We start from the raw sequence: 13,836 nt of genomic DNA, 5'->3' as shown, positions 1-13,836 counted from the left end.
AGTATCAGTTGAAAAGACCGTGAAAGCATGAATAAATGAAGTCAAAATGTGATTTTTTTTTTTTTTTTTGCTTTCTTGAATATCACGATTTCAAGTTTGAAGATTTTGCCATGCAAGAACGTTATGTTCAAATTCCGCATGTACATTATGTCAATAAATTTTTTAGCTAGTTCCAAAATAAAACAAGTGAAAACACGAAGGAAATTTCTTGGAAATTCACAAAACTAGAAATCCTCATGGGATATAAAGAAACAATTGACATCAACTAATCAATTAACTAATTAAGCTTGGCACATAAAATTGTTCTTGTTCGATAGCATCCTTATGAAACAATACTTCAGTAGAGTTTATTTCCAAATTGTAGCATATCAACATTTTTCTTGATTTTGAAAGTTGTTGCATAAATTCAAATCAAGCATTACAAAATACATTAACAATTAAAGCATAACCTTCGGTAACGTTGAAAATACTACTAAACACGAACCTCAACAAGTATTAATTACTAATTGAGAAAAAAAAATCAAGAAAAACACAATATTATGAGTGTGTGTTGAGAGAGAGAAAATGAAATGAGGGATATTACACACACACACACACATATATATATATATATATATAAAATAATAATGATGGAGAAATGGGTGATGGCTAAGTGTCAAAAGGGGGCTAAGCTGTGGTGCTCTGGTGTGCTATCATAGGATGATGAGATGAGATGAGATGAAGATCAGATCAATTAAAACCCTTAAAAGGGATCCCCACAAACTCAATAAGAACAAAAGCAAATTATTTATTTATTTATTTTTAATTTGCAAATAAAACCTAAAACATCATACTCATGCATGGACGATGAGGGCTCCAGCTTCTACAGAGAGACCATCAATCATCAATTCATCACCATTATATTTTTCTTACGCATGGGGTCCATCCGTAGCTTTCCTCAATTTGCTCACGCCCAGCTATTGGAATGCAACTCTCTTTGGACCCCATATATTCGTTTCAATCCTTTTCTTCCTCCATTTATTAGCAAGAAAAAGCAACTTTCTCATACCTGGATATCCGATATTTGCAAGTTCGCTTCGAATATCATCGATGCTATCTAAACAAACAATTGGAATTGGTGTCTTTGATTAACCGAAAAATAAAAATCTCTTAAAATATGTGATAAACTCCAGCTGGGGGCTGGGGCATAGAGAGATGGAGAGGATAATGAGTTGAGAATTGTCTTACACATTTGATGTGTCGGGAATAAATGATGTGAATGGACCTACAAAAAATAACCCAAATTGCTTTATTGAAATAAATAAATGAGAGGCCGGAGTTGTTGAATCAAATGAACAACCCCACCACTTGCACAGAGATTATATTGTTTTTCTTTTTGGCCTCATTGCTACTTGCTATAGAGCTCCTGTGGAATCTATTCATATTTAATTTCGGTAATATGATGTTCGTTATATCTAATGAATTTCTATTTCTATATTGTTCTCCAATAATTTAATTACCCACTCACTAACCCACGTTGCTTTGCATACATATTCACTTTTCCCATCTTTTCATGATAAGATGGCACGCAATGAACAAACAAATACAGCCTCAAAAATCTTCAATCTTTTGATTACCGTTGATTGTATTACGTTCATGAACTGCAATTATTTCTGTTAAAGTTTTTTTATATGGGGACATATCAAAATGCAAATCTAATTAATAGCCAAAGAATTGATTCATTGAACATAAAAATGATAGTTGTACTAATAATCGAGGCTTGTAACGTATAACGTTAGACTAGGATGCCGTTTTTTTACACGAGAGATCAATTTAGGTGAGAGTGTTACCGTCAGTTGACATTCTGGCAAAGTATTTTTAAAAATTTTTATAAGGACAAAAAAGATGGTAGAATAAGTTTGTAATGCAATAATAATAAAAATGGTATGAGAAGACAATACTTGACTTAATCAGTAATCTTGTGAACCGAAAGGTACTCAATAAAATATTAGTGGGTAGACCCATTTTTTGAATTTTTTTTTTCTTTCCATGCCTTGTATGCTAGAGATTCCTTTGTTTTCTTCCGGATACAAAAAGATTATTGATTGATTATTCTATCATTATTTGAAATAAAATAATAACCCATGAAAGAGGAAGGCAAGAACTAACATTGTTTGATATATATCTTATACAATTACAACAAAGTGTACTTAATTTAAACAGAAATAGGTTATCTTCACTTAAAGATGAACATGTTTGTTTGTTTTTTTTCCTTTTTAAATTAAAAAAAAAAATCCTCCTCAAAGCTTTGACGTTAGTGAAACGTTATGTCTCTTAAAATTTACGAGTTGCACCAATTTGTACTCATGAATGGGTGATTAATTAGGATAGTAGGATACAACAAGTTGTTGTAGCAATAATACAAGCACATGACGAGGATTGAGGGTTCTTTTGTGGTGCTTGAAATCCCCTGTAATTAAAGCCAACCCTCGTGACTGCTTCACGAGCAGTTGGTACTTTGACTTTGACCTCTTCAGAGTATATCATCAGCTGTTCTTCCTCGCTGTGATATTAGTATAGCATTCTCGCATGTGATCAAATAGTTCTTTTTTACACATTATTTGACTACTCTACTACAAATTAAAATGATTTGATTTACAGTTTTGAAGGTATCTGAACATGGCTTTACGGTGAAATTGAGAAACTAATTAAGGTAAGAACTGTCCAACCAAAAAAAGCATTCGTATCATTATTGTTTGTTTGAGTTTACCTTTATTATTATTGGATGATATAATTTAGCATTATTGAATTAAGGGGGTGGTGGTGGGGTACATTTAGAGATTTTGATACGTATAGTCGAAGCAAAGAACAAAAATATGGACCACACACCCCACAATGTGAATTTTGATAAACCCGAATTCGGCCGCCAAAAAAAAAACAAAAAAGAAGCCGCGAGGTTCTCCTCTGATGAGCTGCCGCCGGTACTTCTCGGGGCATTTACACACGTCAGCAAGAACCCTCCCCCCTTCGAAATAAAGAAATAAATAAATAAAGAAACAAACAAAAGGCTTGATTTCTTACAAGGCAGGCAAACATCCCCGTCGACTGAATCTTTTCATTTTCGGTTTGTCTCTGAATATGCTTTAAAAAAAAAAAAATTTCCAATTTGACTGAACTGCCCATGTGGGGTTGACTAATATTACCAGTCTGTCCTAGATTCTCTCCACGTGCGGTCCTGCTCCTGATATATATATATATATAATTTTTTCTCAACTTCTATTTTTTTTTTCTATTATAAAATTTATCTTTTTTTTTTGTTTACGGCGTTGATTACTTGTTTTATTAATTTTTACTTACTACACATTATTGTTGGTGTTATTTGATTTAGTTGTCGATTTTTTTTTTTGTGTGTAAACTCACCTCCATTATATAGATAGGGTTTATAATAGTTAAAATATTTGTAGATGTTAATTGATTTAATTGTAAGAATCTCATCAAATGCCTTAAGAGGAACAAAGTTTAAATTTATAACAATGGGCAGAACTTCATTAAGGCTTTCGCATGACGTATAAAAAGTATTATATATATATATGTGTGTGTGTGTGCGCGCGCGCGCGTGTGTGTGATTTGGTCATATATTTACGTTTTTCTTTAGACTTTGTCACTTAGAAATTTACTGTCTTATTACTTATAACCCCCTACAATCGCTCAATCTATTTTATCAACTCCACCTTTTAAGAAAGGGCTTGATTAATTGGTATTTGCATGAAAAAAGAAATAAAAATATTAAACATGTGTTGAGCTTTAGTTGATGAGTGTGGATACCACATCATTTATGTCTTACGATGAAAAATTAACATACATAAAAAAAACATTAGGAATTTTGAATAAAATTATCCATAAAGAAATTAGGTTATAGGTTCTTCAAGTCTAGTGCATGCGCAGATGCTTAAATTGAAAAAAAAAACATATGCTCTCAATTTTTTTTTTTAATGAGATGACTATTTCTTACTTAATTCTTATGAACATGTTTAAAACTTTTTTTCCTTTTACACACATGCAAATTTTTCATTGCAATAGATAAAAGTTCTTTGAAAAATAATTAATAAAAATCTTTTTGAAAATTCTTCTATAATTTGTTTTTAGATAGCTATGCAAGGATGTTATTGCAGAAATATACACTAGGCTGTCAACCTATCTAGTCACTTTCTTCTCATTTATCTTAAAAATTAATCTAAATTGATTATTTGGTGAACAACGAATATCAACAACTTTTGATCTTAATAAGAATTCTTATTAAAAGAAAATGAGAAATTATCATTGCACCACTTTTATTTTGCATTATATTTATCCAATCATTACAAAATTTTAATATGTACTTTGCATCACTTTTCTTTTCACATTTATATCAACTAGCCACTTTTGTATTAACACTATTAAATAATTTTAATAAAATGATAATTTTACACTCAAATAAATTAAAAGACTATTTTATCTTATAAAAATTTTTAAAATTAAAAATTATAATCATAAAAAATTCTTAAATTTAATAAAAAAATAAATCCCAAAAAGAGGTGCTCAACTAATTTTTACTAAATTTAGATTTTACAAAATTTTAATAATTATTTTTATTAAAAATTATAATTTTACAAAATTTTAATAAAAATAAATGAATTTATTTATTAAAATATTATAATTTTGTAATATTTTATTAAAATAACTGAATTTATTTCTTAAAAGAATAAATCTTAAAATTTTAATAATTTAGGGGATTTTTATTAAATCCCAAAATTTTGCAATTATTTTTATAATTATAATTTTATATTAAAATAATTTTTATTAGAAATACAAATTCTAATTTTGGGATTTATTTTTATTAAATTTAGGGATAATTTTATCATTATATATTTTTATTTTAAAAATTTTTATAAAATAAAATAGTCTTTTAATTTATTTGGGGTAAAATTATCATTTTATTAAAATTGTTTAATAGTGTTAATGTAAAAGTGACTAGTTGATACAAATGTGAAAAGAAATGTGGTGCGAAGTACGTGTTAAAATTTTATAATGGTTGGATGAACATAAACCAAAATAAAGGTGATGGAATAATAATTTTTCCAAAAAAATTAACAAAGCATTTATGACGGAAAACTAACAGAAAATACATACCTTATATTATGACACGTATTCATTTTGAAAAACTACCATATAAATAGAAGTTATATTAACTATAATTACACAAATCATATATGTATAATTAATTATATTAACTCTGAAATTTTATAAAATTATTCAAAAACTATAGCTTGAGACATGGATCGTACGTTTATCAAAGATAGCTGCATGGAGATGTAATCTGGATCAAACATAGCATAGTGATGTTGGGAATCTAGGATCTGGACCATATCATTGTTACCGAAAAGAAAAAAGAGCGGTAATGGTTCCAAATTTCAACCATTCATTAGTCAACAAAAATTTATGTGCCTTAAATTTATACAATAATTAACCAACCAATTTTTCTCTTTCTTCCTTCTCAAGTAGCAAGGCCTTGAATTTCAAAAAGAGAAAAAAAAAAAAAAAAGTAGAGCTCTTGGTCCTCGCTCATGCAGAGTCTTGCCCTTCGAGTAAAAAACTTTGAGGCAATTTACTGTCTTTAAAGACAAAAATGTACATCCCCCATTTATCTATCATCATCATTATTGCTCACTTGGTAAAAATAATAATTAAACATGGATAATTGACCCAAGTCAAAGATACCCACTTGGTAATAATAAAGAATAAAAAATATTCCACGCAACAATTTAACCGTTGGGTTGTTTTTTTTCTTTATTTAGCAATAATTAGACATTTATAATTTAGTGTACAAAATCTCTTATGTAATTCGGCGTTGGACACATAAGCCGCCACTTAAGATTATTAAAAAAAAAACGATTTTGCAACAGTGTATTTGTAAATATACATATGATAGCTTTTTTTTTTAGTTACACATCATATTACTGTAATGACAGATCTAAAAAAATAATTTACCGGAGGCTGGATTATATAATAGTAAAATTTTAAAACTAAAACTTTGAATGTATAAAATATTTGTTAATATATTTATAATTGTTCTCGATGTCTTTTTAATAATAGAAAAATATTTATGGTGATGACCTATCATTATTTTTAATTAGTGTGGGCTTTTATAATTCTAAAAGTTAAAATTTAAATTTTGTGCGTTTATGGATTTATAGGGTCAATTTTAATAGATTTAATGGGGGCTAATTAGAAATCTTAAATATTTTTCTTTTATTCTTAGAATTTTTTTTAGCCAGTGGGAGCTACAACCCCCCACTGGTCAAACATTACATCCGCCGCTGGATTACTATATTACATAAATATTTACAATTGCTATGTGCTATTAGGGCAGACATTACACTTATATTTATAATCAAATATATAACTGAGACTTATGTTATTACATTAATTCTATAAAATACAGATTTAGACATATAATCCTTACAGACGAAAGATATCTCTGCTCTATTCGTATTTCACAAAGAAGAAAGACTTACAAATTAACTCTACATAATTTTTTATTTAATTAAAAAAAAATTAAATTTATAGAGAATCGAATTACTATTCTCTTAATTTTTATTAACTTTGAGATTAGTGGCTCATTAATTGGCTAAATCCCAAAGTGGCAGAATAAAATTTATTTAGTCCCTGACAAGAGCCCCCGTCATGGTGATAAAAAATTCTACCGTCATCGCACTCCAACATTTTGGTCAATATCATCTTGTGACTTTGAAAGATGCCAATTTAGGGAAGTGAAAAAAAAAAACATTATTGACAAGCAACGGCTGTGATTGGCCAGAAGATCCAACCTCTACTTTTGGGATTCTAATTTTGATTGAAAATGCAACTCAATTAGGCTAGCACTGGCATCACCCTCAATGTACCTTGGGATCCCTCACTGGATCCCGTGTTCCCCATGTAAAATTATCTGATTTAATGTCCCATTCAATGCATGCACGCACATTCACATCACCTCGTGTGTACGTTAGTATTCTCCCTCTACATTCGCTAACGTACACTCGACAAGCACAGTGAACACTGGACAATACCGTTGAGTCCTTTCCCAAGCAGGTTCACATTTCCCTAGAGAAAATGAAGACGCCGTGAAAGCTTTTTAAAGTTTTTTTGGCCATCAAATCTGGTTTTTTTTTTTAAAACAATTTTGTAATTGACGCGTGAAGTTCTGTAACGTCGGGCCCGCGAAATGTAAAGTGACGCCGTTCTCGATGGACGTCACGAAAGCTTAACACACTCGCGAGTTTTATCGGTGCGACTCCGCCGAATCGGCTTTATATGAACTTTAACATTGACCCCATGATTAACGGCGTTAACGTCGCTTTTGGCCATAGATTGCGGTATGAGTGAAACTTTCTATATATTTTCTTTGTTTTCGCAGGCATCAGAAAATGGGACCCAGAGATTGGGGCAACGGCTAGTAGGTGATGACGTGGAACAGACAATATGTCACGTCAGATCAGGAGCTAGTGTTTACTGTAGCCTACTAGGAGAACATTGGTGCCTAGCAGGCCAGAAGGGGAAAACAAAATGAAAATAAAAAGAATATAAAAAATACAGAAAATTGTTTTATTTTTATAGATTAACAAAAAAATTTATTTAAATGAATTTTGTAAAAAGTTTTTTTTTAAAGTAATTTTTTCCCATTTCAAAAAATATTTCATTTCCACTTAAATTGAGTATCGAACACGCACGAGTAATATTATTTTTTTGTCATTTTTATTGATCACGCGTAAGAACCTCATGTATTATCTTAGGAGCTGAAAATCAGACACATGGCGTATCCGTGTCAAGTGCATGGTTCTCCTAGTTTAGACGCGGACCCACAGGATTCTCGTTTGACGGGAGCGTTACGTGAGAGCCTTTTTCACTTCTGTTCCATTAAATGCCCTCTTCTCATGCTGTCCATTTACGAAAACGCCACCGAACAATTTTATTACGATGGGCAAATCAGTACTTTCCGAGCCGCATGGCTGTAATAGGCTGATAGCCTGAAACGGGGCGGCGCGGGCGGTTGCCCGACCAATAGTGTAACCGAATCCGCCCGCCCCATTCATAATTTCTGTTTATTTAATTTGCTTTATGCATTAAAAGAATAAAAAAAGAGAAAATTATTAAAGGAGAACATCTTTTCGGCCCCCAAAAGTCTCGGTAATCATTATTTTTTCCCCAATGATTCATACTTTCTTGTATTGTGCTTGTTATCTTCCCCTTCTGTTGTCCTCTACCTTTATTTATTTATTTATTTTATTTTTGCCTATTCTTGGCTTTTGATTATAATAATTTTTGGCACTTTATCCCTCTTACAAGGCGTCAAAGTTTGATTTTCAAGGTTATGAAATTATTTATTTCAAAGTCTTGGAGAAGGGATAAAGCGGCTAAACCATTGTTTAAAGGAATAATTGTAATTAAGAAATATGTACAATAAATATATCTTTTTTTTTCCCAATAAGGATAATGATTATCTATCATGTTAATACTCTTTTGTAAATCTTTAGACTGACTTACTCATTAGTCATTACACGCAATAGAAGATGAGAAAAGAAGAAAAAAAGTAAATGCATAAATTTATTTTTAATATATTCTTTAACTTTCAAATAATTTCTTTTATCAAAATATCACGTATTTTCATACGTGCATACGTAGAAACATGATTTCATTCTTTCCTTGTTAGTTGTCAAGTAAGTAAAAGTGTAAAAATTATATTTATTTAAAAGAAAAAAAATCAAATTAGTGATCATAAAACAAAAAAAAAACTTTATTTTGTATGTAGACTGTTCAAATTTTAGATTCAACTTTTTACAAGCAAACCATTTCATATATTCTTGCATGCATGAAAACATGATTTCATCGGTTCCTCGTCGACTTTCATGTTAGTGAAAGTGTTTAAAACGTGTATACAAATACTAATGAGTAGTCGATGCAAATAGTTATCTCGTATTATTAGGGATTCAGTTATACTATGTGTACCTCCCTCCAAACAAGGATTTTGTTAAGAGCATAGATAAGTCCTTTTCTAACAAATACTGAAATTTTCCTTAAAAATATTTTCAAAATTATTTTTACTGACTTGCATTTTTTAAACATTTTCTGTTAATCTCTTTGATGTTAAGTTACTCTAAAAATACTTCCTCAACATTGAAGGACAAAATAAATTAATTAATTAATTAATTAAAAAGAAAAATTAAAAAAAAAAAGAGAGAAAAAGAATCTGAGCAGACAGGACATGTGTTGGCAAATACTTCATGGCTCTTGTCTCCGTTTCATGATTCCTACTAAAACTTTACTTTTGGAAAATAAAAATAAAAATTCCATAAAATAACTAACAATAACAATAGAAAAAAATGTATTAAAAAAATAATAACAAAAAAAGACACAACAAAATAAATAAAATAAATAAAGGCAATTTATAATACAAAAAAAAATTAAAAATGTCAGAAAACTTACACTCACCAATAAAATGAACTCCGCTTGTCTTCCTTTCTCATGAGCCTTTTGTAACTCTCTCTGTCTCTCTCTCTCTCTCTCCCTCTATCTCACAGAACTCTAGTCTCTCGGTCTTCCTCTTCTTGACAAACACGGAGAGATAATATTTAATTTCACCCAAGAGCAGAAATACACGCACATATATATATAAACATACACACACAGAGACAGAGCAAAAACAGAGAGAGAAGAAAAGATGGTGGTGTCTTATGAGGGTTGTTTTCTTCTAGTATTTTCTCTTCTTGCTGTAGTTGCTTCTGGGTTGTACAGAAACCTGCCTATTGTGCCTTTTGATGAAGGGTATAGTCATTTGTTTGGGCATGATAATCTTGTTGTTCATAGAGATGGAAAATCTGTTCATTTATCTCTAGATGAAAGAACAGGTCTGTGTTTCTTCTTCTTATTCTTTTTTTTTTTCCGTTTTTGTGTACTTAATTTTTGTTCCTGTTAGGGTTTCTGAGTATGACTTTTATTGTGTGTATACAGGGTCTGGATTTGTGTCACATGACCTCTATCTTCATGGTTTCTTCAGTGCTTCAATAAAGTTGCCTGCTGATTATACTGCCGGCGTTGTTGTTGCCTTCTATGTAAGTCATCTTTCCAACAGTTATTTTTTTCCTGAAAAAAAAGGTTTTTTTTTTCCCTCGTTGTAAGGTTAGCTTTGAAGTTTAATCCGATTCTATTAGTCTGACCCATATGAACCAAGCTTAAAAATCTGATTAGACCATTGATATTTGAATGGTCCGTTTCAGAAATTTTGTTTTTCATTTTTGATCATATTGGGTAATTAAAAGCTGAAAAAAGAAAATATTAAAACGACACCCAGATGGATTTTTTCTTCTATTTTTAAATTTGCAAGTTCACGTGCTTGTGTATCGATGAAGAGCTGGGAATTTTCACTTTTGGTTTGCAGATGTCAAATGGTGACATGTTTGAGAAGAATCATGATGAAATAGACTTTGAGTTCTTGGGTAATATTAGAGGCAAAAATTGGAGGATTCAGACTAATATTTATGGCAATGGAAGCACCAGCATCGGAAGAGAAGAGAGATACAATCTCTGGTTTGATCCTTCTGATGATTTCCATCAGTACAGTATTCTCTGGACTGATTCCCAGATCATGTAAGCATCAAACCTTGCCCATTTCCTCTTTTTTTTTTTTTCTTTTAATAAGTTAATGTGACCTGTGTTTACTGATTCTGGGTTGTTGCGCGATGCTAATGTTTGGGGCTGGAGGTTTCTATTTTTAGGAAGTTGGTAGTTTGTATTTTGCAGCACATGCTCTGTTTATTTCCATTACTTGCAATCCCCTGTTTCATCAAAACCACTCTCCTCTGTTGGCCAAAGCCAAATATAGTTGTTCCTTGTTTCCTTGTGGAGAAAAGATATAGGAAAAGCAAATAAGAATGAAATTGTGGATCTTTTTTTAGGTTCGAGAATCTATATAACCATGATGTTCATGTGATGATTTAGCATAACACAAATCATTCATCTTCATTCAGATCAACTTTTAGTGTGAGAAAGCCAAAAGGCCTTTGTATTTTTTCTGTTGTTAGACTAGCAAAGAACGGCAAATATTTGACATTGTAAGTTAATGATAATAAGGTAGGAAGGATTAATTAATCTCCATGTCTATTATTTTCCTTGCAGATTTTATATAGACGGTATTCCAATTAGGGAGTTTAAGAGAACTGCATCTATGGGAGGAGATTTTCCTGCTAAGCCGATGTCTTTGTACGCCACAATCTGGGATGGCTCTGATTGGGCTACAAATGGTGGCAAATACCGAGTGAACTACAAATATGCTCCCTATGTGACTGAATTCTCTGACTTCGTACTCCACGGATGTTCATTTGATCCTATTGAGCAAACTTCTTCCAAGTGTGACATAACCGAAAGTTCCAAAGTATCAATCCCTACTGGCGTCTCCCCATCACAGAGAATTAAAATGGAAAACTTTAGGAGGAAGCATATGACCTATTCCTACTGCTATGACCAAATTCGATACAAAGTTCCTCCATTTGAGTGTGTGATCAACCCCCTTGAGGCGGAGCGCCTTAAAGTACACGATCCAGTTACATTCGGGGGAGGGCGGCGCCATCACGGGAAACGACACCACCGAAGCCGATCAAGCGGAACCAAGGCCAATGACGTTTGAGGAGGACTATTATGCTACATGCAGGAGCACTAATTGGTCATCTCTCCTCTTCTAATATCCTTTGAGTTTGATTTACGGAAGTGGGGTTCTGCTATTTTTGTGTATAGAGACAGACAAGGAGATATCAGATAGCACAGATTTTATTGAGGGTGGTAGGAAGGTTTATTGGAATGGTTGGTGGTGGGTATGTATGTGTATAGTTCATTGCCTATTCATTTTATCATTGTTGATGAATGCTGTCTTTTGGCCTTACCTTTATGTATTGAATTCGGTGATGATTTTTATTTTTGTGCATCTTTTTTGTTTGTTTGGGGGGACACCCTCATGGGTTCAATAAATATAATATGTAGCTTATATAGGGTTATCGTAAATTATATGTGTTAGGTATTGATGTTTTAATGTTTTATCATCATTTATTTTGTTTTTATTTCATTTTATATTTTACATAACTTTGGGTCCTAGTACATGAGGGCATTTGCCCAAATATGGTAGCATTTGATGTCTAAAATTTTGGCCCATTTTAGTTGTGTGACAATTATTTTAAGGTGAATCTTGTCATATTAAGAGGACCTTTTGTCAAATGATTTGTTGGAATAGTGAGTTGATGTTGAATGTCACAAGCCACACGGGCGCTGCAAATGGCAGGGATCTTTCTTGCTTTCAAACTAGGACTTGAATTTTCATCAAGCGTTTGTTTGTTCAGAAAATTGATTAGCCTAGCAGTAGAAAATTTTTCTTAATCTAAATGAAAGATCAGAAACATCATGTGAAATTGGACATATAGAAAGATATGAAATAGAAAATTGTTTAAAATATATATATTTCAATAGATGTCCTCACATGGCATGTATCACAAATAGTAGATGGTAAACATTATCTTATGTAGTGATTTGATTTTATGTTATTGGAAAGACATGTCACACGTGTCCAACTAGAATGGGGTACAGATACTTTGTATGCAAGTCAGTGCCTTAAACCACACACCATTAAGAAGATTTTGGTGAAAGCTACCTAAAGAAGTGGACAGCAGGCATAAAAAATTTCCTGCAAGTCATTATCATTCAGCATTAAATGTTAAGAGCCCACCTGGTCACAAGATTAGCTGCTTTGTAACGCTAAGATTGGTTGCTTTAATTGCGTAACCAAAAAATAAAGAAGAGTGACCCATCTCTTTCAATTCATGGAAAATTTAGGCATTTGAGGTGACAAGAATTTGTCCTCTTTTTTCTCTTTCTCTCCAAAATAAACAGTAAAAGAAAACAAAAGTAAAGGATCACCCCAAAAGAGAGAAGAAGACGACAAGCCGTCAGGCAAATTATATTTTTTCTATTCAAAGACTTTTTTTAATAAAAATAAAATAAAATTCTCTTGTACTTTGGTTTGGCTTCAAAGAAAGTATGAAATAATTGCTGGTTAAAAAAAAAAATTAGTACAAAAGATCAAATTATTGTTAACTTTTGTAAGAAGTTTTCTACAGGAAATTCTGAAAAATGGGCTGCGATCAACTGCTGGTAGATTCATTTATGTTAAATCTTTGCAAATATAATTCTTTGAGATCTAATATCACTGTTTTAAATTTGACCAAAAGAGTAGGGTTATTTGAATTCTAAATATTATTTAGAACACTTTATTATTTTATACACTCATTTATTAACTTTAAAAAAAATTGATCTTTTACTTTGTACGCTCTTTAAAATTCTAAAAAAAAACTTCACCCAAACTATTGAATTACTTGACTTTATTTAATTAAAACAACAATAAAACTATCCAACACATTCAATTTTAAGAGATTTAATGCATATGTACAACAATATAATAGAACAAGTAATAAGTTTTTTTTTTAACACAATCTTAGTTTTTTTTTTAATTCAATATTGGATTTTCACCCAAAATAATTTGCAATGAGAACATCAATAGAAAATATTCTGCAAATACTACCGAAGAAGAAGAAGAAGAAGAAGAAGAGGGTTACAAGAAAAAAGATAATGGCAATTATATTAAAAAAAATATCACACATACTTTGTGCTCATTTTATTTTTTTTTGTAGTCAAAATTTTTTCCCCAAAAATATTGAATTGATTCCCTCATTGTTCATCTAAATATTGATTAAAGTTTTGAAAATAAATATTTTAGGACTTAAG

At 31.2% G+C, this 13,836-nt stretch overlaps 1 protein-coding gene across 1 annotated transcript; it reads left to right on the top strand.

Moving 5' to 3' along the window:
• The first annotated feature begins 9,526 nt into the window (after positions 1-9,526).
• On the top strand, positions 9,527-12,066 carry LOC102616939 (probable xyloglucan endotransglucosylase/hydrolase protein 28). Its single transcript, XM_006469234.4, has 4 exons — positions 9,527-9,920; positions 10,024-10,124; positions 10,451-10,659; positions 11,188-12,066. The coding sequence occupies exons 1-4, from the start codon at positions 9,734-9,736 to the stop codon at positions 11,693-11,695; spliced, it is 1,005 nt and encodes a 334-aa protein (XP_006469297.1). The 5' UTR covers positions 9,527-9,733; the 3' UTR covers positions 11,696-12,066.
• The last annotated feature ends 1,770 nt before the right edge of the window (positions 12,067-13,836 follow it).

The sequence above is a fragment of the Citrus sinensis genome, chromosome 2, assembly GCF_022201045.2.
Source record: "Citrus sinensis cultivar Valencia sweet orange chromosome 2, DVS_A1.0, whole genome shotgun sequence".
Taxonomy (NCBI): domain Eukaryota; kingdom Viridiplantae; phylum Streptophyta; class Magnoliopsida; order Sapindales; family Rutaceae; genus Citrus; species Citrus sinensis.
This window is presented reverse-complemented; position numbering and strand designations above follow the sequence as displayed.